The sequence below is a fragment of the Candoia aspera genome, chromosome 2, assembly GCF_035149785.1.
Source record: "Candoia aspera isolate rCanAsp1 chromosome 2, rCanAsp1.hap2, whole genome shotgun sequence".
Taxonomy (NCBI): Eukaryota; Metazoa; Chordata; class Lepidosauria; order Squamata; family Boidae; genus Candoia; species Candoia aspera.
This window is the reverse complement of record NC_086154.1, coordinates 179829347-179855742: the sequence shown is the minus strand read 5'-3', so window position 1 is coordinate 179855742 and position 26396 is coordinate 179829347. Positions and strand designations below refer to the sequence as shown.

The following is a 26396-nucleotide window of genomic DNA, read 5'->3' as shown; positions in this document are numbered from 1 at the left end:
AATTCATACATGGAGCCCACATTTACCCATGGCTATGGTGTCTGACCACCAAAATGTCTTTCATATCATAGGTGATGTCTGATTCAAGGAAATGCAGGTCTGAGCAGCACCATTTTGACATTTCCCTGGAAAGTCAGGGGAAAAAAAACACACATACCAGTTCTCTTATGACAAATTGATGCCATCACAGAAATAGCCCCATTCTTGAACGGTGGAAGGAAACAAGTCAGAGATTCTCCCAGTGACTGAAGCATGACAAAAGGCTCACAAGATAGGAGTCATTCCTTTAGTTTCTCTAATTTCAAAGTGTTCACCATAAATCACTGAGTCAGCTGAAGATTATTTTTTGCTCCCTCCATGGGAAGAGAAGAACTTTACCTTGGGTAATATCAGTCATTGTCAGTACCCAGAAGAAACATTCCCGCATACCAGGAGCGTACATGGGAGAATTCTAGTGGTTATTTGCATAGCTTCCATTCATATTCCATTTTATTTTGAGAGCCAAACCTTCCTGGTTCTAGGTTATGTCAGTTCATGAAGGCAGGATTGCACGTTGATGGTTAATAAAGTTGAGACTCTTAACAGAATTGAGAGAGCCTTGATATGCTGTACATCTGCACTGGTCTGTGAATAGAGAAGCAAGGTTGATAAAGGAAGGGAAAGTTAAGATTGGTGTGTGTTAAAAGAAGGATTTGAAAAAAGCAACAGCATGCAGTGATATTTTAAAACAAAATACCTTTTTTTAAAACATCTTAGAATGTCTAGCCATTCTGGAAATGGTTTAAAACAAGGATTAAAAAATAACCACATATATATTAATAACAGCCCCTCTCCTAAATATTAAATCCCTGGAAGATCCCATTAAATCCCATTAAAAACCCACCAAATTTAAGCCTAATATTCCCTTTTAAAATAAGCCTAAAATAGTAACGCACTTAATCTTTCTAGAGAATGCTTTGACTCAGCACCTAGCAGCAAACCACAGATTTGATTCTCTTCCAATTCCAGATGTGGTTTGTTTGGTTGTCCCCACTATATATAAAAAAGAACTGCTTGATCAGCTAATACAAAGTAATGTATTAGTGCAAAGTTCAGTGCAAAGTAATAAGCCTTTAAAGACTTTTTTAATTTAGTGAACACAACTACAGGCCTTTCCTCACTGCTTAGCTGAAGTGTTCTCCACTCATTCTGGAGTTGACTGAAACTATAATGGCATGAAATTTGCTGTCCCAGTTGCTGTGCCCTGCCTCTGTTGCTCTTTTCAACTCACTGCAAGCATCTTATATAATTTCAAGATCTTAGGTGACAGTCCTAGCAGATTTCACACACTTTCAGCTACCCTTAGACATGGTCGGAATAAGGGAAAGAATGCTACTTTAACTCCAGTTCAGCTAAGGATGACTTAAGAATGTGTCACTTATCATCTGCAAACTAGATCAAGACAATGTTTTGGGGACACAGGGAAAAAAAGGTGTTGCCAAGACATTTTTGGGTGACTTTGGGCCAGTCACTCTCTCTCAGCCCAACTCACCTCACAGGGTGGTGTTGTGGGGAAAGTAGGGGGAGGAAGGAGTATTAGGTATGTTTGCCGCCTTGAGTTATCTATAAAAATAATGTCGGGATAAAAAATAAATAAATAAAAAATATTTGTGCCATGGTTAGATACAAGTGGGGAAAGGGCTGTGTGTCTGGAAATCTGGTGGTGCATCTCATTAAAATTGAGAAGACATTGTGGTAAACATAGTCTTGTTTTCCTTTGGGAACAGCAAGGAAAAACTAGATCCAGGGTTGAACTAAATCTGATGAAGAGATGCATGCATGCTGATCCACTAACTGGATAAAACAAGTGTGCATCATGATGTCATGATATTCAGGGATTCCCTTTCCTTCCAATTCATTGGCAAGTGTTTGTGTGGAAGTGCTGGGGGTTTATGAATATAGGAAGAAGATGCATTGGATCTAACCAGGGAAAGGCATTAAATATAGGACTAATATTTTTTATGATAAGCATGTGTTTATAGTTTTTCTACTTGTTTTTAAGCTCCTTGAATCATCTACATATTCAAAAATGCCTTGTTCTAGTGTTTTTAGGTTAATTGTAATTTAAATGCCTGTGGAATGTAAAAAAAGGAATTTGCATGTTTGGTGATTTGCGGAATGCAAGAGAACAGGTTCATGTGCTAAAGAGTTTGTATGTTTGGATCCTTACAGCAAAACTGTACCATATGTTTAGCACGTACATGTTTCTTAAGCAAGGGGCACTCAGCTTAAATTTATCTGCAGATTGGTAAACGCTACTTTGAAACTGATTGCCCTTGGAACTTCTCAGTCCAGTGTGAGTTCCTTGGGGAACTTGAGCAGGGAACATGCTATTGTACAACTGTTCTACTCGGCCTTCCCATTGGCATCTGCTTGGGCACTGTGGGAACAGAAACTTGACCTAGATAGGCCATTGTTTTGATCTAGCAATACTATTTTAATCTTTTTTTTATCCAACCACATTATTTGCTGAATGGAAGTTGCATTCCTGAAATATGTAAAGTGTCAAGTATGTATGCAAGTCCTTCATTTTAGATGGATAAGTATTGTTTTCATCTTCCCCTCAATAATACTGTTGCTTCAGTGTTGTTTTCCTTAGGGGTTAATGGGCTTTGCTGCAAGATAAATTAGCAATTATACTGTATTTCATACATTTCTCTCTCTCTCTCTTTTTCTTTCCATTAATCAGGTGTGGGTGGTATTGAAGCTGAAGCAGTGATGCTGGGCCAACCAATCAGTATGGTGCTTCCTGAAGTGATTGGCTACAAATTGAGAGGTAGTCCTCAGCCATTGGTCACATCCACAGACATAGTGCTCACAGTTACCAAGGTAATAACTTGCTTGGTTGACCACAGCTGATCTTATACAAGGCTATTGATTAATTAATCCCAGAAATCTGCATACTAATAGATATAGGGTAAGAGTTTAAGTGCTCTGCATCCAGTGGCATGGCTAAGAGTTTGAACTCTATTTCTGGGAGCCTTGATTCCAATTTAATATAACCAACAAAGTCACTTAGCAGTCACTGTTCTAAGCACTTATGTGTGTTCTCAGTCAGAAGTACGGAATTAACAGTAATACTTCAATAGTGTTCAGCCTTTTGGTGATAAGGGCCTCTCTTAACGCAAGGAGGCTGAGGACCACAAAGTAGGTCAATCCATATTAGAGATGTGTGGGCAAGGACTGGGATTTTTAATGGTGATATACTTATTTTAATGAGAACAGTATAGTTTTATTTGTTTCCTAATTCAAAATGGCAGGAAACTTTATTACCAGTTTTCAACAAACTTTAAAGAGGTTCCAAGAGGTATTAAAATAGCACTCAACCAACTTTAAGTTGATTGAGGCAGCCAATGCAAGCTGGAGATAGTGGGATTTGGGGTTACAGGGGGGATACTAGTCTGCAACTTACATTCAGAGGGATTTTTACTCAAAACTTCCAGCAGAAAGTGGTATGGCATATTTTTAAAGTGTAATGCAGTTGAACTTAGCCAGAAGAATTACTGAAATCTATTGCAACATAAATAAGTTTTCAATTTGGCAACAAGTATTGCTTTGTTTAGACAGAACCACAAAGTCTCATTTATCAAAGATCAAAGCTCAGGTACATCTGGATTCAGCCTTTTTAAATACAGCATAGAATACGCTATGAAAATGGAACTGAATGCAAACTTAAATGTGTTGCAGCATTTACGCCAAGTAGGGGTTGTGGGCAAATTTGTCGAGTTCTTTGGACCTGGCGTTGCTCAGCTGTCCATTGCTGATCGAGCCACCATTGCCAATATGTGCCCAGAGTATGGAGCAACTGCAGCCTTCTTCCCAGTTGATGAAGTTAGCATCAAATACTTAGTTCAAACAGGTGAGTAGAGAGAAGACAACACGTAAAAGCTGGATGTCTGAAAATAAGCGTTTGTTCCTTTCCAATGGAGATAGGCTGCCTGCTTTAATTCCAGCCCCTTTAAACCAGTACAATTTGGTGGGAAGCAATGTAAGCACCACTCTTGGCACCTGTCAAGATTCCCTGACTTTTAAAATCTTATTTCAATTCTAATGCAATTTTAAAATTTGAATGGAAAGCTGGCATGATGCAAAACAGAACACAGGACACAAGGTCACTGTTACTTTAAGTAATGCAGCCTAGGCCCCATATCAGCTATGAAGGTATCCCTTGAGATAAAAAATACCAAGGGGAGCTGGAACTATAGAAAGTATCCTGGGGAACCAGAGGAAGTACAGCAAGATGGGTGTCCTGTAACTAGAGATAGCCGCAATGGCATGAAAAGGAAAGCTCCTGGTGGAAGCCACAGCAGACATCAGCATTCCAAATGCACCCATTGACCCCAAAAGACAGGGAGAAGGGTGCTGAGTTACGGCAGTGTGGCAGTTTCAGGTAGGAGAGATTTCCACCCTCCCATCCCTTTTCACATGAGTGGGAAAAATGAGATCAGATTTGATGTGGAGATTCCACTTGTGGTTGGTAAAAAAGTAGGTTATCCTGTTTTCTCAGCAAACTCAGCTGTGCTCACAGTTTCTCATAATTCACATGAAATGGGGAAAAGTGGTTTGTAGCAATCCATAAAAGAAAGCTTCACTCTTCTTCCCCCACCCCCATGTATATAAGTAGAAGGGACCCAAAGATAGTTCTGAGCTTGTATTTGCTACCCTGTCAGTAGTAAAGTATGGTTTATTGCATCTGAATTAGAACAATATTTATTGCTTTATGTGCCTTTGCAGAAAAAAAATATTGGGCGTTTGTGCAGTATGCTTTGGCCAGTGCGTGATCTGATAAGGTGGCAGACGTTGGTTAAGGCAATTAAAAATCACACTTTTAGCAAAACATAAATACAGGTCCAGCCTCGGGTGGTGATTGTTCAAGCATGGTTATCCATACAAATTCCTACACTTTTGTGGATTTATTTAATAGGTCAAATGATGCAGCCAGTCTTCTAATCTGATATTCTAATTTCACAACCAATAAATGTGTCATCCTAAAAATTAAAGTTAGTAAACAGCAAACTTACTAATTAATTCAAGAAATGCATGGGTAACTAGCTCAAATAATAGTTTCAGGAATATTATATGCACATTTACATATAGATAGTATGCATTTATTTAGTAAGCACATCTCCATACAGATAGGATGCATTTCAGATACTGTTGGCTACACAATGGTAAATCCTCCACCATGTTTAACTCATCACATATACAGTTTGCTTCCAATGATACCCAAAACATCTTCCCCATTACCTGAAAATTTAGCTGTGTAAGCATACATTGCAAGTGCCAGTATGATGATTCAGTCATATTTACACATTTCATTTTCAAAGTTTGGTAAGAACTTTAGCTCCTATGTGTATACTAAATTGTCTGGTAGTACCCCATATTGTATGGTGTAATACTGGAGATTTTCTGAAATTTTGTGTAGCATCTTAGGTTTGCTGTTCCATAAGAAATGGTCTGCCTTTGTGTTTGCAAATTCACTGAGTTGCTACATTTGTCCATTTTAGGCCGTGATCAAGAAAAGATTAAGCATATAAGAAAGTACCTTGAGGCTACAGGAATGTTCAGAGATTTCAATAACTCATCTGAGGATCCAGATTTTACTCAGGTACCTTTTCTTAAATTTGTTCTTTCCTCAAAGGAGCGTTTCAGCCCCAGACTTCTAGATATCTCAGGAAATGATCCTGCATCTTCTACTAACTGAAAACATAGAAGCTGGTCACAAAACTATTTAGAAGATAAGAACCAGAAAGCCCCTAATGAGTATAATGATTAAATTAAAGATGTCTAAAAAGATGTAATGTTTTTAGAATTACTGAAATTACTGGATGGTCACAGAGTTGGCCCCAACAGGCAGATTCTTGTGGCTCCTCTGGCATCTAATTATATTTTTTATTGACATGGGAGAGAGAAGCCTTTGTTGGATTTTCTGCCAGAATCAGTTGACTGGCCTTAAGTGCTATGCATCTTGACTTGGTGGAAGCAAAATGTGGATAACTGCCAGGTTTCTGTGTCTAATTCTTTACTTTAAAATTCTTCTGAAGCCCCTGAAACAAGACAACACAGGTCCACAGGTCTGGGGATCTGCCAAACTGGATTCACATCACCACCTACCTATGGCAGACCACCAAGGAAGGACTTTAGAAACCTTCTATTAACACTTCATGGCTGGGATTTCAGAAATTGGGAAGATTATCAAGAACCTTGGCAGGCCACACAATGAAGCTGGGGGGGTTGAATTCAAGTTGGTACAGGCCTGTCTTGAAATCATCCCCCAACATTGTGCTATTAATCCTGAGGATTTGGCTCTATTTGTACTTTGCAATAAAACAGCCCTCCCAGCTTTTTGATGAATGGTGAACTCTCACCACAAATTATGAGAAGCAATAGACCTCTTTATACATCTCTCCAAGGTGAAGAGCTGCAGTTCCCTAACTCTGTCAGAATTGCCCTTGCTGACTGGAACACACACCTCACTGAATATTCTGTCTCTACCAGAAACCCTCCAAATGCTTCTAATGCAGCCTGCCCCCACTTGGACTGCAGCTCTTAATTCCCAGTGGATGTGGCCATAATGATCCAGCATATTTTTGGGGCACTAGGTGGGGGAAATTATGCAGAACATATAAATATATATGGTGGCAATTTCAAGAAAGCTAGCATCTCTCTGTTTGTCTTCCTCCCTCCCTCCCTCCCTCCCTCCCTAGTAGATTGTAGAACTGGATCTGCAAAGTGTTGTGCCGTGTTGCAGTGGCCCTAAAAGACCACAGGACAAGGTAGCTGTCTCTGACATGAAGAAGGATTTTGAGACCTGCTTGGGAGCGAAGGTGATGTTATTTTCTATTTAAAAATGCCCGTTTTGTATGGTATATGATCTTCCTTCTTATATGTTTATTAATTTATAATTAATTTACAGGAGACACCTTGGCTTTTCTGAGGCTAGTAAAGTATCTCTCTCATTTGTGGAGAATCTCCTATTTGCTTGTGGATTAGACTTGAATATTAAAATACATCCTTTCACAGACCGGTTTGCATTAATGATGGAACCCTTTGGTAGCTGCCTCTGATAGAAATTCATGTCCTCCCCTGCTATCCAGGCCTTAGTTCGATTCTGTAGGATAATGTTGTGTTTTCTTTTACTAGTGAGACAAATTCTGTGCATAAATTTCAAAGAGAGCATTTTAATGATTTTGTTGTGCAAAATAATGGATTTTGTAGCCCAAAGGATGCCGTTAAATGTGGCATTTCATCAGCCAAAGACTAAACCATTTTTAAGTCAGTAGATACAACATGATACTTATACTGCAGTGACCATACCCAGACTGCAGCACAAAACAAAGGATCTGCCAGATCAGACTACAGTTTTCCTCATCCTAGATTATTGACCATGGCTGAGGATAATGAGGGTTGCAGTCAAACATCAGCTGGAAGACTGAAAGTTCCACTAAATTCTCCTAAGACTTATGCAAAGTTGCTAATTCCAACATTCCTATGCCTGGCCTGCTAGAGGAAGATGCTATAAAATGTTTCTCTTCTCACCAGCATTTATACAGAGTGTTTGGCTGTGTGATATGCAGAATATCATATATCCTTGGTTACACCTGGCTTTGAATGACGTATAGGGGGACACCTTCTCAAAAAAAAGGTAGAGCTGGGAGAAAAAGTGAACTGGTTTGTTTTAAATTGGTTTAAAATTAATCAAAGGCAATTAATGTGGTTACTCCATCTATCCACAAACAAGAGGAACATGTTAGCATGTTCAAGAGAACGTAAAGCTTCCAGAATGTTTATGATGATGGTGATAGTATAATTATAACCCAAGGGAGAAAAATAACCCAAAATTGGTTGACATAGAAGACCAGCTGACAATTAGAAGGAAATGACAGGAAATTGAGAATGGAATAGAGTATGCTGGGTGGAATAGTGATAAGGCTCAGCTGCACTGCAATATTTTGTGGCAGTTCTTCAGTTTCTATGCAAACCTTTAGACACCTTTCTCAGTTTTAGGGATATGTTTTTTTCTCTCTCTGAGCATTTGTTACCAAAATTAAAAATTATGATTTTCTTGTTTATTCCTACTTGCAGCAAGGATTTAAAGGCTTTCAGATTGCCCCTGAGCATCACAACCACCACGTCAAGTTTCTTTACAGTGATAAGGAGTTTGAACTTACACATGGGTCAGTTGTGATTGCTGCCATTACTAGCTGTACCAACACCAGTAATCCTTCAGTGATGCTGGGAGCTGGTAAGTAGTCATTTAGGGCACCAGTTAACTAAAGACATATACTGTGTATTTAACTCTAGTGCCCTACAAATCTCTAACAATTTAGTTGACAGCAAACTGTTTTAAAGGTTCTTAGACTTCGCTCCACAGAAACTGAATTCCAGAATTCTCGGGAGATAGGGAATGGATGTTAAAATAGCTGAAAACTGGTGGAGAAGAAGCTGTTCCTTGCCCCTTTTATTTCTTCCTGATTGTTCATATTATTATATCAGATGGAGTACAGATTCCATGCAAACACATAGTTGTGTTTCACCAGGATCTCTTGGAGCATGTCTCCGTAAAAGCACTGCATTCCTAACTGGAACTCAGAGACTGTGCTTGGGCCATAAATCATAGAGGGCACATTGTTGCAGTGGTGTTCCATTGAGTTATCATGAGAATCATGGAGGTTGCTTGGCATCTTGCTGTTGCAAGGAGGCCGCAAGTGGCTGTGCTCTGTTTAAGAACAGGACCACCATAACTGTGGGAAATGGAGGCTTTACAGTACATTCTGGATTTCCCTGACTGTATTTCCAAGGCAGGAGAGAAGATAGCTCAGATTTTTGGAGCCAGATTGAATAGTAGTGTGCCAGCTGTATAAATATTCTGAACTATGCTAAATATGGTATATGGGTTCGTGTACATAAGATGTATGACTCCTTATGCAGGTTTGCTTGCAAAGAAAGCTGTAGAAGCCGGGTTGACAGTGAAACCATACATTAAAACTAGCCTGTCTCCAGGAAGTGGAGTAGTCACATACTATTTAAGAGAGAGTGGAGTGATGCCTTATCTTGCTCAACTAGGGTAAGACATTATTTCTATTTCTATCTTTTTTTTTGTCCGAATGGAAACTTTCATTTGTACTTTTAATCTCAAAGATAGATTCCTGACTGAAAAGACAAAGAATCACTTGTTTAATCAAGTAGCTATAACTAAAAAGTAAGGAAAATATTAAAGAAGCTAAGGATAATATAGCAGTTGCCAGCTGTTTATGCTGCAAAATTACTAGGGGTGTTTAGCATTTTGGATTTGAAGGCTTGAATTGAACTGAATTGCATGTAAAACATACACATACACAACTGGCACTGAAAAGGCAAAGTTAAAATCCGGAAGCTTTAAAGGAATAAACAAAAGTCAACAACTCCCCCCACCCTTACTGCAGCATTACTGTCATAACAACTATGTGGAAGGGTAGGGGTGGGAAATCAAATAAAAATAGATTTCTTCTATTTAAGAGCTGTGGCTAGCTTCAAGTAATCTTTGCACTGGTGAAGATGCCATTCCCTGGCAACTGCCAGAAAAGCCAAAAAAGGCTTTTTATTACTTTTTATACAGATGGTCCTTAACAGGAGCTCAGGAGCCACTTTGCTATAAGTCATCAATGTCTAGTTTGCTTAAATATATAGGCAGCCAGTACAAGCCAGATTATGCCATTTGCACAGTGAATGAATGAATAACTTTATTGATTAGTCAAATGACCATATCAGAAATTTGGGCATCAGCCACTATAAGATATAAAATATAATACCATAAGACAGCTAAAATACAGTAAAATTAACTAAAATATACTATGATGAGATAAAATACGATAAAATACAGTAGGGTAAAATAGAGATAAAATTTTAAGATAAAAATGCAAGATGTAATAAAACAGGTAATAAAATACAGAAACAATGTGAGTTTAAATGAATTCATCACCTTTACATGCCACCCCAATGCGTTCTATAAATTGCATTCTCAGTTAGACAGCCCTAACTATAAACTTAACAGTTCTACTGACCACATATGTATTTGTGCCCTGGAGGAAGTAACATAGTCTTTTGTTATGATCCCAGTATGTGGTTCTGTCAATTAGTGTCTGAAGGTATTGAGCCCTTGCTGGGGCATATAGTTGGCAGTTAAATAGGACATGTGCAATGTCTTCTACTTCGGGTGCTCCACAAACACACGTCCTCTCAAGGTAAGGCACTTGGCGGAATCGTCCGTATTTGACCGTAGAATCTAGTTGCTCAAATCTTGCTCTAGTAAGCTATCCTATGGTATTGAGTCAGACCCACTGTCAGGTAGATTTGAAGGAACTCCAGAGCATGTGGAGCTGCAATTATAGTATTGATCCACAACTTCTGAAACTAATCATGTCTTCTGAGCTCAGGCTGCAGCTGCTTTAAGAAGTTGCAGACAAGGGCTGTGTGATGATCTTGATCTTGTGTGCTCTGAAACACTTTTTTGCTGTTGAATCAGAAGAGCTGCATGGCCTTAAAAATCACTGATTGTATGGCTCTATATAAACCCAATTCATGTGTTCAGCTGAAGATGGTAGAGTATAAACCGAGTAGAGAATATGTTAATCCTGTGGTATTGTGGACCTCATTGAGCCTGAAGGTTAAGAAGACAGCTGCACACAGCTGGAATGAGAATGTTGTAGATGCAAGCAACATTCACTGGCTTACAGATTACATGGGAAGTGGAAGAGATTTGCCACCATTTTATTTCCTTAATAAAAGGAAAGAAAAATGAACTCCTTTGCGGTGATTCAGGGTAGGGTGATTCACCTACTTTCCATCTAAATTTGTATCAAAGAGCTCCATACTTATGTCATATTTAGATGCATGCAGGACCAAGCCCAGCTCAACTGAAATGGTACATAAGGGGATAAAGTGTCTCATGATGGGTCAGGATTGCATAAATAAACATTAATCTTTACTAAACAACAACCTGAATACCTATCCCCCTGTGCTTATAAATTGATATGTCAGAAAAAAGGTTAGGCTGGAAAATTCCTTTTATGCTCAGTCAAGTTCTTTTCCCATTCTCGTCCTGAAGCAGCTAGTCTACAAACAGTTTTACAAAGACCATACTTTCTGAAAGACCTGAGAGTGAGTGTGAGAGGAGGTTATGATTTCATCATTTGAAACATTTGGCACAATATATCTAAATAGTTACCTGCCCTCCCACTATCCCCTTCACAGGATAAGACAATGCAGAGTTTCCTTGCCCAGTTGGAAGAATGTACCATCATGACCATCATCGTCCCTATTCTGAATTTATTACATGATGTGGGAAACAGTAGAAATGCAATTGTTCGATCCTTTCTTTCCTGCTAGATGTCCATTGATAATATGCTTACTGCCATGCTCTCCACAGGTTTGATGTGGTTGGCTATGGGTGCATGACCTGCATTGGTAACAGTGGGCCTCTGCCAGAATCTGTTGTTGAAGCCATTACTCAGGTACTGCTGAATTTTTTGTCCTGTATTGTTACAATTTTGCATACAAATGATCAGAACCAAGCAAAAAATTGCATTGGTAGTGGCCGGATTTGCAGATAGATAGTAAAAATGTGTATGAAAACTTGGGGTACACAGAACAGAAGCTTATTGCTTCTAGAAAGGAAATGCCCTGTGTACTTTAGTGTTCCTTTCGTTATTTTATATTGATCTAACTTGTAGGTATATTGTTTAATTAGATTTATCATGGCCTTTCTCTGCACAATTTAATAGCTGTAGAGATTATAGAGTTCAATCCCTTTAAAACAATGTTTTTCAAACTTGGCAACTTTTAAGAAGTGTTCATTTTTAAGATTAAAATGCTGGCTGGGGAATTCTAGGAGTTGAAGTTGATGCATCTTAGAGTTGCCAAAGTTGAAAAACACCACTTTAAAGAATTCTTTGCTCTTACAGTATAGGAAAAGTGACATTGAAATCCATGGGAAATTGGTGGCCCACTTCCCATTTTCATTCAGTATTAATAAGTGGGTGTTTACTATAGTTTTTAACTGGGGGGAGTGAGATTTCATGTCACTTTAATGGACATTGTATGTGGACCTTGGTGATGTGAACAAATTGAAACTACTCTCTTTTTCAATATGGATGGTATTCTTGCAGGGAGACCTAGTAGCTGTAGGTGTGCTGTCTGGAAACAGGAACTTTGAAGGCCGTGTCCACCCAAACACACGTGCCAATTATCTGGCCTCCCCTCCATTGGTAATAGCCTATGCTATTGCAGGGACCATAAGGATTGACTTTGAAAAAGATCCTCTAGGTAAGGCATCGTTGCTAACCTTTTGAAGGGGTTGACTTTAAATAAGTCAGAATCCAAACCAAATCTGTTTGTGTGTGTGTGTATATATGTACGGGGGGTGAGATCATAAAAGACTATTTTCCATGTTTCCCTGCATCCAATAAGCCTCATATGCATATAATCCTTATGTTTATAGAGGAAGGATCAACCTGGTTATAGAAAATGAAATCCAGTTCAGATCATTGCCTCTGTCCCTGTTTAAAGTCAGTGTTCACTTAATTGCAGGTGTAAATGCACAAGGAAAAAAGATATTTTTGAAGGACGTTTGGCCTATGAGAGATGAGATCCAAGCCATTGAACGCCAATATGTAATTCCAGGAATGTTTAAAGAGGTCTACCAGAAAATAGAGGTAATACCTGGTATTAAATTGTGCTTTCCTGCATTTGCTCAGAAAGCCTTCAACAGATGTTACATCTGCTTTGGTTAAGCTTCTTGTTAAGTGTAACTTAAACTTCAGTTGAAATCATAGAGGTTTCCCAAAAACAAGAGATAGTTCCCATGTGAGCAGATGAGGTAATGGTATTCTAGCAGAAAATCACCAGGAAGCATGAGGAAAGTGCCAATGTGAGATTGGCCAAACTTTGATGGACTATTTAAACCTTGTTGGAAGGTATGAAATTATTCGGGAACTATCTCAGAGAAGAAGTGTTCTAAGTGGGCATCCTGCCTTGATTCTTCTGGTCTCAAACTTAACTAGGTCAGCCAGACTTCAAGTTAGGAAACTAGGCATAGAAGGTTAGAAGAATGTGTAAGAGAGTGAAGCCTTTCGTTCAGAAAGTGAACAATAAACATAAACTTGCATTCGTTTTCATGTGTTTCTGGATCAAAAACCTTTTCTGACATTGCCTTTCTGTTTATTCATAGGCTGGAGAAAGATGGATTTAGAATGTTTATATTTGCTATGTTTGTATCCTAATCTTATTTTCTTATTTTCCAGACAGTAAACAAATCCTGGAATGACTTAGATGTCCCATCAGACAAACTATATGCTTGGAATCCAAAATCCACATATATTAAATCTCCTCCATTTTTTGAAAATCTGGTAATTCTGTTTTCATGGCCCTCTGATGCATTTTCTGATCATTCTGATGGTTCTCCACCCTATATAGTCATGCTTTGTGTGTTGTGGTTTGTTTAAATTGTTTAAGGTGTTTTGTTTAACATTCTTTAAAAGTTTTCTAAAGTATAAGCAAAAGTGGCCCATCTATTAACCAAGTTTGAAGTATAAGAGTTCTCTTGCTAGGGCATCTTTGGCTCTCTTGAATTTTATTTTTGTATCCTTGCTTGTCTTCCATGAAAGAGCTTGTTAAAAAGAGGAAGGAAGGAAGGAAGGAAGGAAGGAAGGAAGGAAGGAAGGAAGGAAGGAAGGAAGGAAGGAAGGAAGGAAGGAAGGAAGGAAGGAAGGAAGGAAGGAAGGAAGGAAGGAAGGAAGGAAAGGAAGGAAGGAAGGAAGGAAGGAAGGAAGGAAGGAAGGAAGGAAGGAAGGAAGGAAGGAAGGAAGGAAGGAAGGAATATTTGACCTTCATTAAAATGAGTACTCATGAGTAGGAAATAAAGCTTCTGCATTTGCAAAAGTATTTGAAGTAACTAGATTATCTTCTATATATGTCAATGCTCTTATTGAATAACACATTCAGTTTATAATCTTTAGATCATTTTATAATGACAAAACAGGTACAGGGAACCTAATTGTGGTTATTGGTAATGCAGATTACTGCTGTACTGTAACATTTTTTCATTTTTCAGAAGATGCAGGAGAAAAGATATATAGATATACAAGTAGAAAGGGTGAATGTGAATCTCTGGTTGACTGCCCCCCCAAATTCCTAACCATGGCTAGGAAATCATCTACATGAATTGCTTCCTATTTGCTCTTGGGAACAGCAAGCATAGTGATTATTTTAACATACTGCTCTTCCTAAAATGTGAGGTTCCCCCAAATTCTAGGCAAAATAGCATAATGGAGAAGGGGTGGGAAAAAAGAATGGTTATGCCCATTTAGATTTTCCCAATAAGATCCAGAATGCCTAGTTCTCGGATACTTTGGATGAATGAATGGAAGCTGTGTACATTTCTCTTCCCATAAACCAGCCCTCATGAACCTTTTTTCTGTGGTGTTGTTTTTTCAGACCCTGGATCTCCAGCCCCCTAAATCCATAGTCGATGCCTATGTCCTACTGAATCTTGGTGATTCTGTGACAACTGACCATATATCTCCTGCAGGGAATATAGCAAGAAACAGTCCAGCTGCCCGTTACTTAACAAGCAGAGGGTGAGTCAAGTCAGCAATGGGGGAGAGGAATTCCTTTTGGACAAAGATGTCCTACCTTCTCTCTTTTCCATCATTGAGCGTTTTGGTTGTAGAATTCAATAGCAGTATCTAGGAGCCAGTTACTGGGTCTGTGCAACTACTCCCAGTGCTAAAGAGATCTTAGATAAAGAAATTTTGTAACTGGTCTCATTGTGTTAATTCTTGTCACTAAATCCCTGGTGTCTTTTTTTTTCAGCCTCAGACTCTAATCCTAACCTAGAAGAAAGTTCCTTTAATGAGTATTAGAGAAATGCTGCCCATGCATAAGGGCAAATCACATTTTCTGAATAATTTTTGAAACACATTCATAGCTATAACTATGCTATCTAGTCAACAGTGTCCTACTGTAGACCAAGGATAAACCAGAAAAGGGGTTGTTTCAACTCCGTGCATCCTTTTGTGAAAGCCCTGATCCAGGCATTTCTGCTTCTGTTTGAACAAGAGGTACTTCTGCCTACTGAGCAGAAGTCACTCTACTAGCAGGTGCTCAGGGAATTGCCCCAGAATCATAGGAAAATGTGAAAGAATACTTTTTAAACCACGATCCTTTTGCATTTCACGTCCCATGAAATGGGGATAAGTTAATGCAGCACGTGTTGGAAGGGAGTAACTTTTTGCCTTGTTTACATGAGGTGTTTCTGAAATTTAGTTATCATCTGAATAATCTGACTCTGATGTATTGCAGAGGAGATATTTAGCATTACAAGTGAGTATTTGCCTATTTCCTTAGTACATCCTTGTTCTCTAGGCACAAATGAGACCCTGTCTTTATCACATGTATAGTAATAGACAGTTTCCATGCAATTGAGCAGTAAATGCCCCTGACCTTTTCAAACAATTCAGCTGCTCAAATTATTTGTATGAATGCTGCATAGATCTCTCCTAACATGCAGTTTGCAAGCAGGGTGGAATTGTTTTACCGTAATTTATTTTTGTATATGCAATTTTTTTCTTAATATACACATTTTTGGTAGACTATTTAATGAGTTGATTTATTGGGAAAACCGCAGACCTTCGGGTAGAACTGTGTTCCAGTTTCAGGTTGAGGAAATGAAAATTAGGAAAGTTCCTATTAAAATGTAAACTACACATGTTAATGTCTGAACTTTATTTTGCATAACCTGCTGACCATGGGGTTTCTTTCTACCAAGCCCTGAAATATTTCTCACTTATCCCTTCCAATTATTTTTGTTTGCATTAGAGGTCATTTAAGAATGTTTTGGAGAATCTCAAAAACCTGTTCATCCTTGATCACCTTTTAGAGGACAGTCCTCAAACATAGCATCCTAAAGACTTGGTTGGGATTGTGCCTTCTAGAATTGTCAGCCAGCATGGTAGAAATTCTTGGAGTTGCATCTCAATGAATCTGGAGGGCACCAACTTGGAGAAGGCTTGAAAGATATTTTGTTTTTGTTTTTCCTCCTCCCTTCTTCAAGCTTAGTATAGCTATTCTGCCAATTAGTCCTTTGAAGTAATACTGTAAATCAAGGCTGTCTGAGTGGCTACTAGGTACTATTGTAGACCTTACACTGAAAGAAGCTACATGCAAGGGGACCGAGGCCCTTTGCTTATCTATTAAACACTTTGGGACTTTTGAATGTTAAGACTTGCATCTTTTGCATCTTGATAGCCTCACTCCTCGAGATTTCAACTCATACGGCTCACGCCGGGGCAATGATGCTGTCATGGCAAGAGGAACATTTGCAAATATACGCTTATTGAACAAATTCCTTAAGAAGCAGGCCCCGCAAACCATCCACTTCCCATCTGATGAAACTGTAAGTATTTTCCCTCAGCATTAGGTTTGGCCCCATGACGATGTAGTTTTGGCTTTCCTGCTGCGGCGGGACTGTGTCCTTTCAGGCAGGAGTTGGAATCTATGTATTTAGTGGGCGGCAAAGCGCTCAAAAAGCTTAGTAATCTGGGGCTTTAGAGGCCCTTGTAGGTATAAAACCGTAAATTTCCTTAGGAAAAAAAATATAGTGCTTAGTTACTACTTTTCAGTAACCGTGAATAACATAGAGACTGGTAAAAATTCTGTATAGGTTTCCTTCTGACAGACATCCATGGTCCATGTGCCAGCTCTGGAGGTACAGCCTCTAGAAACCTTGGTCAAAGTGATTTTGGATCTTTTCCTGATGTGAAAATAACACAGTGGTGAATTTCTCAAGAATGGCTTCTGTTTGCATGCTTGAGAATTTATTTTGATGGTGGTTTATTTAGCTTTCCTGACTGCCCATGCTTCTCAGTCTGAGGAAGTCTAATGTGAGGAATTCCCTCTTGATGGGCTTTCACTGAAGTGTGGGAAACCAGGATGACTGCAGTCCCCTGCAGAGCTGAAAGACTGGGCACTCATGTATATCTCTTAGTCACCTTGATATTAAAGTGCAAGAATAAATATATATTCCTTGCTGCAAACATGCCTCTGCAGTTTGCTTCTCCTTTGGAAGCCAATTCAGAAGCAAATTTTCTTTCATCAAATTGAGTAATGTGTAAGAAAGAAAGGAAAAATCCCACTTTTTCTCTCTACAGCGTTAATTGTAGAGATACAGGGATCATTAGTTTAATTTGGCAAACCAGTGAATGAGTTACAGGGAAGGGGCAATTGTGCTTTTATAGTTCATTATTTTTTATATTCATGTCTTCATGTGAAATGCATGGTTAATTTACAACAGGCATGGAAGGAAGGAATTGCTTACTGGAGACATTGTTTTACTAATTGAGGTCAATTGAATTCTGTGCTTATAGCTGGATGTGTTTGATGCTTCTGAGAGATACCAACAAGCCGGCCACCCACTCATCATATTGGCTGGTAAGGAATATGGCTCAGGAAGCTCCCGGGACTGGGCTGCGAAGGGGCCTTTCCTGCTGGTGAGTAGGCTGTTTTAGGAAGAGTGACCTTCATAACAAGATAGGTTTGGATGGACCAATTGAGTCCAACTCCTGCTCTCAGCTTATAGCTGTCTATCCAGCTTCTGCATCAAACACCTCTTTCTACTAGGAATCTTTTCAGATGTATTCTTATTAAGTTAACATTATTTTAGGGATTCTTATCCTGTGGGACGGATCTTGACCTTCTTTTGACACCTTAAAATGATTCAAAAGTGCTATCATATCCTCCCTCTCGTTATCTTTTCTCAAGACTGAACACCCTTAAACAACATCCCCAGTCATTCTCATCGCCTTTCTTTGTACCTCTTACTGTTTGACTGAATCCTTCTGAAAGAGTGGTGACCGGAATTGGTCATTGCACTTCAAGGGGCGCTGCCCAATCCAGACTACAATGGAACCATTCCTCTGATTCTGAAACTAAACTTGTTTAGATGCAGCCTAAATTTGCACTTTTAGCAGCCATGTCATACCGCTGACTCACGTTCAGCTTAAAATCAATTCCAATTATCCTTTGCACGGATACTATCGCCAAGCCAGGTACGCCAACCCATCATCACGAGTACAACTTCTGAATGTACGCACTATTATTGAATGTCTTGTTTAGGCATTTTGTCTGAACAGGACATACTGTAATGCCAAAATTAAACAGCAAGGTTTAGCAACTGGACATTCAGAGATATCAGTGCATCTGTTGCCCCCAGACTGTATCTGCCAGAGCCCAATGATACTGCATAGCATTTTGGATCAGATCACTGAAACCCTGCAAGATTTGATGATCTTGCAAGATTTCAAGGAAAGATGGCCTGCTAATGCATTACCACTGAAATCAGCAGGCATTCTAATAATCCCCCCAAATTCATGAAACATTCATCATCTGGCAAAGGAGAAGAAGAATGTTTTGCCTAATAAGTCTGACAAGAAATTCAAGCTACCCACATGAGCATTCATTAATAAATTTTGGTTCAATGGAGGAATGTAGCTTCTGTAAGTTTTAGGTTAAGCTCCATATGGAAATGTTCTGTTTCATTGTTGTTACATATATAGGTAGTCCTCTGTTCATTCATTGACAGTTCAGACTTATGACAGTGCAGAAAAAACTGACTTATGACCAGTCCTCACATTTATGGCTGTTGCAGTGTCCCTTGTTCACATTATCACGGTTTGGGCACTTGGCAATTGGTTCGCATTTATAACCATCACAGTGTCCCATGGTCACATGATCAGCATTTTCAACCTTCCTGGCTGGCTTCTGGAAAGCAAAATCAATGGGGAACCACATGATTCGCTTAATGACCATGTGGTTCACTTAATGCCTGCAGTGATTCGCTTAATGGCTGCCACAAAAAAGGTCATGCAATTGAGTTGGATTTGCTTAATGACTGCTTAGCAACCAAAATTCCAGTCCCAATTGTGGTCATTAAGCGAGGACTATCTGTTCATAATATCATTGCAAGAGAAGATTTGGATTTTTCAGTGTTCCTCTCCTCTGCCTGCCTCTGTCCACCATATCTTCCTTCAGGTTGGGTTCATGTTTATGATGGGATTGCTCTCTCAAGAGGAAACGTTGGCTTGTTGCTTTGTAGCTTTTGGTTAGCAAGCTTCTCAAATGTCTTAAGCCTAAGAAATTGAGATGCTATTTCTGTTGAGGGAGATCACTGATCTATCTTGCACAGCATCACCAACCACCAACTTTTTCCCAACCCTACCTAGAGGCATTGAGAATGGACCGGAGGGCTTTTGTCTGCATAGTTGTCCAACAATTTATTAGCCGCTTCTTTTCTGCAACCCTTTGACTGTCATGTACTTGTGTGTTCCTCAGGGTATCAAAGCAGTTCTTGCAGAGAGCTACGAGCGGATTCACCGCAGTAATCTGGTGGGCATGGGAGTCATTCCTCTACAGTATCTCCCAGGCCAGGATGCAGAGAGTTTAGGACTGACAGGACGGGAGCATTACACGATACTTATTCCTGAGGACCTGGTGCCCAGAATGAACGTCCAGATCAAAGTAAGAGTTTCCAGGGGTTGCATTATTTCAATGTAGCAATGCTGTGTGTGTGTGTACGCACATGAAGGGTGCGCAATTTTATGTTGGGTGGCTGTGCATCAGGTTTAAGGAACAAAATCTGATGGAAGCCCTTAAGCCACAAACCTCCTTCAGACACCCAGAATAAAGAGTTTTTTAAAATTCATTGAAAACCATCTTTGACCCTGTGTTGAGGTCTGCAAGTGAGGTGTTATTACTAATGAGTGTGGCAAGAGTAAGTAATCTCTACAGCCCTGAGCCTCTGACATTTGTTGAAATATTGTCTGTGCACATTTGAACATTGTTTTCATATCCCCAAACTCCTTGTTCAAGAAGTTAGGAGAGCTTCCTTGAAACCAGATGCACAAAGAATGTGTCCGGGAAGGAATGCATGGTCATGTAATGTTATTTCCAAGAGAACCTATTTCTTTGGAGCTTTGGCATAATTTCTAAAAAGGTCAGTGTTTGGGCTACTTAAACCATCTGCACCTTTGCTTAATGCTCTTTGTTCTCTATGTTCTCTCTACAGTTGGACACAGGAAAAACTTTTCAAGCCATCATGAGGTTTGACACAGACGTGGAGCTCACCTATTTTTGTAATGGTGGTATCTTGAACTATATGATTCGCAAAATGGCATCTTAACCCCCAAACGAGGCACTGCTGATATCCAGAAACCCACCTTTTTCAGTGGAGAAAGGCACAGTAATTATAAATGCTGTAATTATGAAAAACAAAATATACAGTTAACAACTTAAGGAATTATGTAGTTTTCCCCGATGTAGTGCTCTCCAAACTTGTTAGGACTACAAATTTCAGACTTTCAGTGCTGGCTGGGGATCCTGGGGATTGTGGTCTGAGCAGAACTGAAGGGAAAGTCTTTTTAAGGGTATGTTTTCACACTGTTAGAATGAGTCTAGGTCCTTTGGCCACTAGCCTGATTTATGCATATATTTGAACTTATCCTTTCTACAGTACTGTATTTCATCAATCTATTTTGTTCTTGTAGGTGGAACAAAAGGTTTTATCATCTATGTTGTATGTGGAGGCTAATGCTTTACAACATTTTATACAGCAATTTACAGTACCAATTCCTTTTCCTACCTGCCTCAGAAGTTACTAACCCAGTACTATTGTATTAAAACTGCTTATCAGAATCCTTGAAATTTTAATACTGCTAAAATGATTAAATGGCTCACCTCTTTATTCTTGGCATGTGTGCATTCATTCTTGTGTGCCCTCAATTCATGAGAACAGTGTCTTCAGGGGACAGCAGGATTAAAGCCATTTGTAATAAATTAAACCTGTTTTCAAAAATCAGTAGAATCTTTTGTGGATTTTACTTTGTTTGCATTTGGTTCCATGTGAAGCACTATCCCAAGCTTCCTGGAACAGAAGTTCAAGGAAAAGAATAAATCTCCTTCACTTTTATCAGAAAGGAACATGCTTTGAGATTTTGATCATTTCCCGAGCAATAAAAAGTTGCAACAGCGGTGGGATCCTAACAATGCATTCTAGCTGGTATGTTACCTTGAGTCCTGAATCTGAAGCATGAAGACTTGACCTTCTTAAGTATCAGTATTAATGGCTATTCTAGTTCAACCTCACCTTAAACGTATTAGACTATCCTCCCTGACTTTTTTAAAATAGATACAACTATAATTTAAAAACTACCCTTTATTCCCAGCTTCCACAAACAACCAATGAGCCTTTAAAGTTTCAAATATGTGTTTATTATTAAACTGCATAATCAAAAGACAGCAATAGGAACAGATTAGCTTTTCTGAAAAAGCACTGGCTAATGGAAGAGTATTAAAAGTCACAAAGATGTCAAAGCTATCTTAGAGTGTGAATCCACACTGGAGTAGCTGGAAAGTTAATCACACCCCAGTTACCAATTTGACTTTAAAACAATGAATTTGCTTATGCAAGACTAGAAACAGAAGTTTGAATAGGTAGCATTTCATTCAGACATTTCTTCAATATCAAAGTCTTTAATTGCAAAATCAATATCCTTCCATTTTCGGAAGTGAAACTGCTTATTGGTGACAATATCCTGCACTGAAAAACTCTCAATTTTGATGATGGGCATCTCCTCAAATGTCTTGTATTTCACTGTGATTCCCCAGTCATAATGGCACTTGTTGCAGTAGATCTTGCATTTTTTCTCAAAATTCCCATAGTGGTGTGCCTTCTTGTGAGGTTCTGTTTTATACTGTGTTCTAAATTTCTCATCTAAAACAGTGTGGTGCGACTCCTAGAATGAACACAGCAGAGTTACATTTTTCTATATATTGAGATCTTGGCTTTAATACACATGCATGTTTGTCTGTATCACTTTGTAAATGGATTGGTCAGAAATGTAAGGCTGCATGCTTTCAGATCAAATCCAACCATAACCTCTTGGTAGATTAAATGCAGATTCAGTTGCCAGTTTCCTAGGCCACAGCAGTCAAATGAGCTCCATCCATCCTCTACAATTCTCCTGCTTCCAACATTTAATTTTGACATGGCAAAGCCAAGTTTCTCTTAACTGAATGTAAGGAAGTGCTTTCTTATGATGGAGGCATTTAGCTAATCCAGGTTTTATCCAGGGCTATATAAATTCTGGATTTCACCTCATAGTAGGACTTTAAAAATGTCTATTTATGTGAAACTGACACAGGAAAAAAAATGTATTTGCCATGACTCCTTTGAACCCATTTAGTTTACTTTTTTAACCTAGATTTTAAAATCAATTTTAAAAAAGAGTTCACCTTTAGCCCATATAACTAGTATTCCTGCTCACTGTAAGAGTTTGTGGGAAGGATAGGAATTCCAGAAGGTGTGGTTTTCATTCAATCTGCAAGGATTCTTCTACAATGCAATATATCTCAGTTGGGGTATGTCCACAAATCCTGTAGTTTCTAGTCCTTGAGGTTTGTGGAATTCTTTGGATTATGAGTTTGCACAGAGATTGCCCAGCTTTTGAGGTCTTAAAACAAGCTTTGAAGATCATTCCAATTTATTGCCTATACCATGAAGGCCAAAATATTTGTAATGAATGTGTTAAACATTTTTTTTTTTTGAGGCAGGCTGCTTTCTTGGTGGAAGCCTTCAGAATATATCCTCCTGCAAACATACACAATTCAATTGAAAAATGTGCCTCTCTATACACATTTAACATAGGAACTACTGCCCTTGATCTTACCATGGCTCTGACCACTTCAAAGGGACTAGAGTGCTAGAGATCCATTTATCAAGAGGTGACACACCACTTACATGTGGAACCAAAAGGCTGGGCCTCTCACTGGATGTTCTTCCTGGTGATGACCAGAAGTAACCAAGTGTTAAGATTTCCCCTTACAATTTGACAGGGCAATGCTAATATTTATTCTCCTCACTCACTTTAGTTTAAACAAACAAAAACTCACTGAGATGTGTACTAGGCTGTGCAAAGCTTTAAAGAGCTTAATCAATTCAAAGGCTTGATTGAATAGCCATTCTTTAATCCATGGATAGATTTGAAGTTTAAAATCAAATACATCCTAGTGTATTAAAATCAGGACTACAACCTAGTCCTGACTCCTCCATTATACAGAAGATGCCCAGAAGTAATGAAAAATATATTGCAATGAAAGCCTTAACACTCTCTACTGAAACTTTGCAACAATATCCTCTAAAGCAGCATTTCTTAAAGTGTGGTCTAAGGACCCCTGGGGGTCCCTGAAGATCCTCTCAGGAGTCTACAAAATCAAAATTATTTGCCAGTCTGTTGAAAAGTAATGTAATATTAAAATCCCATCAAACAATTATGAGAAGCAGCAGCGGCAGCAGATGGGTCAATTTTTAATTTTTAATATGGTAAATATCGATAAATATAACCCATACAAACAAAAGCTTTTTTGGGGTCTTCCATAATTTTTAAAAGTGGGGATGGGTCCTGAGAGAAAAAAGTTTAAGAAACACTGCTCTAAAGGTTCTATCATCCCTGTGATTTTCATTCTACTCTGCCAAAAAATTAAGCAGATGCAGCCACTGTCATCCTTTCCTGATTTACAGACTATGGATAAATCTTTTATTGACTCAAATCAGCTCTTCTTGAAACTCAAATCAGAAATGTGAACGGAATCAGGCCTCGTTCACAACTGAACTGGGGTGTAGCTGATCTGTGCCCTCCAACACATCTCCCACACGGAAACTCACAGTGACGTGAAGGAAGCAATGGCAGGTTACCTCAATCACCCGGAGGTGCTCCGTGCTGCAGGCATATTTCTTACATTTGCCACACAAGAGGACTCGATTCTTCATCCAGGGTTTTGGTTGCGTTGGTTTTTTCTTGGAATCTAGTATCAGTTTTTGCATCTTTTGCAACTCGTTTATCTGGGGGTAGAGAAGGATGGAATTCAAGTCACAAGGCACCAACTTCTCTTGACTGTGCAGGAATCTTGTCCTGGACCCACCTCCCCACCCCCATCCTGGAAATAGCGATGATAGCAGTAAACAAAGTCAGAAGCCAGCAGCTTCAACCAGTCTGCACCTGAACAGATTTTTGCTCAGCTTTATCACAGAACTCTAGCTCTAAGGTACAGAATTTCTCCCAAATGAGAGGTTCAAAAACCCACACCAAAAACACACTCACCTTACGGAAAAACATCTTTTCATCCAAGCTCTGCACCACTTCAATAGCTTTGTTCATCATTTCCTCCTTCTGCAAATTGTATCTCTCCTTCTCTTCCTGCTCTTTTTTGCTTGTCACAAGAATGCATTTGCTATTTTTTGCTCTTCCACGACCTGGAGATGGCACATTACAGTAGTCCTTATTTAGCGACAATTGGCACTGGCAACTCCATCATTAAGCGAAGCAGTCGCGAAATGGGAAATCACGTGACTGCAACTGTGCTTTCTGGCTTGAAACTGACAAGACTGACTTCCAGAGGGGACGTGGCGGACTGAACAGCTGTGCCTGGGGGCTCAGCAGGTGGAGGTGACAACGTGGCATTTTGGGGGGGGGCTCAGGCAGGTTTTTCCTGAAGCCCAGGAGTGCTTTTCTGGAAAAAGGAAAACATCTGGAATCACCCCATCTGTCCTCCAGATGGCTGCTTGCAGCCAGAAGATTCGCAAACAGCATTTCGCGTTCGACTGGTAAGAGCTAGCAGGGAGGTTGGGATGTCACCATTTTCCAAGCTGCACTGTAGCCTTAAAGGGACATTAAGACCGGCCACCCCATTTCTAAATCATCCAATTTATATTTGCTGTAGAAAGCCTAAGAGAGGCTTTCTACAGCAAGGAGAAGCGGGTTCTCTTGGTGCTTATCGTTATTTTTGGGATTAATTTTTTTTTAAAAAAAAACCTTTTTAAGTTTTGGACTTTGTTTTCCCTCCAAATATTAAGGAAGATTGAGAGTAAATAACTGTCTCCCTGTTATTTTTGTACTAAATTTGAAGATATTAGCTTTTTCCTACACGTTCAATTGGCTGATCTGAACTTTCAGCTTTCTGTTTCTACTTTCTCTTGGGAACTGTCTACGTATCTCACTTTTGTTTGTGTAAACACATTTCAGAACTTTTTCATATCTTTGACTTTCGCTGGTTAAGTTCCTAGGGGATGCCATAAGCTACTGCCTGAGACATGGAAGATTTTAAACAGATTTTCTCTGACTTCCACCAAGATTTTAAACAGATTCTTTCTGACTCCTATCAAGTTTTTAGGCAAGACATTCAGGACATGGTGGAAGATACGAGGTCTAAAATGTGTCATCTGATTTGGGGATGTGGATGAAATTGAGGAATTCGACAGTCATAGAAAAGTTTCTTCTAAGAGTGAGATCGGCATTTCTGTTGAAATGCCGGATGAAGATTGGATAGTGGAGTTGGAGAAATTTTAAGGGAGAGAGAGATTTGCAAGCCACAAGTGGAATTGATCTTCTGAAGGAATGCCATGAAAAAGAAGGGGGTATTATGTGTGGGAGGTTTTCTGAAGAGAAGTCGGAGTTTTTGAGGGGGGCAGTTGGGCTGTTCAATTTTTTTAAATAAAAAGCTCTGTGTACATTGTGGGGCTATGTAAACACTCTGGTTTATTTTGAAGTGGGATATGGGTTTAAGAATATTTTTCTGGATTGCTTTTAGGGTATGGCTGATGTTATTTGTTTAAGGATTTGGATTAAGATTAATAAGGTATAAAAATGTCTATTTGGATACTTCTGGGTTTATTAAGATTAAGATCATTAAAATTGTTGTATTATTAAGTATAATAGACAATTTATGTGCTTTTTAGTTTGATTTTTATTATAGTAGACAGAAATGTATAGAATAGTAGTAGGAAGGGAATAATTAAATAGATGTTATCTTTAGGGAGGGGGAAGTGTATATGAATTTGTTTTCTTTTAATATAAGGGGGACGCGGTGGCGCTGCGGGTTAAACCGCTGAGCTGTCGATCGGAAGGTCGGCGGTTCGAAACCGCGCGGCGGGGTGAGCTCCCGTTGCTCGTCCCAGCTTCTGCACACCAAGCAGTTCGAAAACATGCAAATGTGAGTAGATTAATTGGTACCGCTTCGGCGGGAAGGTAACGGCGTTCCGTGAGTCATGCTGGCCACATGACCCGGAAGTGTCTATGACAACGCCGGCTCCAAGGCTTTGAAACGGAGATGAGCACCGCCCCCTAGAGTCGGACACGACTGGACTTTACGTCAAGGGAAACCTTTACCTTTACCTTTAATATAAGGGGAGAGAGTAACTGTACTTAGTGATTTTTATAATGTGTCATTGTGGAATGATTTATAGAAATAATGTGGTTTTGGTTTAATAAAGA

At 39.3% G+C, this 26396-nt stretch overlaps 2 protein-coding genes across 3 annotated transcripts in view; one reads left to right on the top strand and one right to left on the bottom strand.

Annotated features, from left to right (window-relative positions):
- The window catches only part of ACO1 (aconitase 1), a 51203-nt gene extending 30391 nt beyond the window's left edge, over nt 1-20812 (top strand). For both annotated transcript variants that reach the window (XM_063294992.1, XM_063294993.1), the window contains exons 7-21: nt 2729-2868; nt 3727-3898; nt 5547-5647; nt 6750-6866; nt 8125-8284; nt 8971-9106; nt 11447-11531; nt 12186-12342; nt 12607-12731; nt 13320-13424; nt 14512-14654; nt 16324-16471; nt 17442-17564; nt 19405-19590; nt 20138-20812. In XM_063294992.1, the coding sequence (XP_063151062.1) occupies nt 2729-2868; nt 3727-3898; nt 5547-5647; nt 6750-6866; nt 8125-8284; nt 8971-9106; nt 11447-11531; nt 12186-12342; nt 12607-12731; nt 13320-13424; nt 14512-14654; nt 16324-16471; nt 17442-17564; nt 19405-19590; nt 20138-20251 (2012 nt within the window). In that variant the 3' untranslated portion in view covers nt 20252-20812. The remainder of the gene's footprint in view (nt 1-2728; nt 2869-3726; nt 3899-5546; nt 5648-6749; nt 6867-8124; nt 8285-8970; nt 9107-11446; nt 11532-12185; nt 12343-12606; nt 12732-13319; nt 13425-14511; nt 14655-16323; nt 16472-17441; nt 17565-19404; nt 19591-20137) is intronic.
- Nucleotides 20813-21316: 504 nt separating this feature from the next.
- Nucleotides 21317-26396, bottom strand: part of RIGI (RNA sensor RIG-I) — a 54808-nt gene continuing 49728 nt past the window's right edge. Inside the window, exons 16-18 of the mRNA XM_063294991.1 lie at nt 24228-24379; nt 23822-23968; nt 21317-21863 (exon numbers count right to left, since the gene is read on the bottom strand). Coding sequence (XP_063151061.1) covers nt 21570-21863; nt 23822-23968; nt 24228-24379 — 593 coding nt within the window. The 3' untranslated portion in view covers nt 21317-21569. The remainder of the gene's footprint in view (nt 21864-23821; nt 23969-24227; nt 24380-26396) is intronic.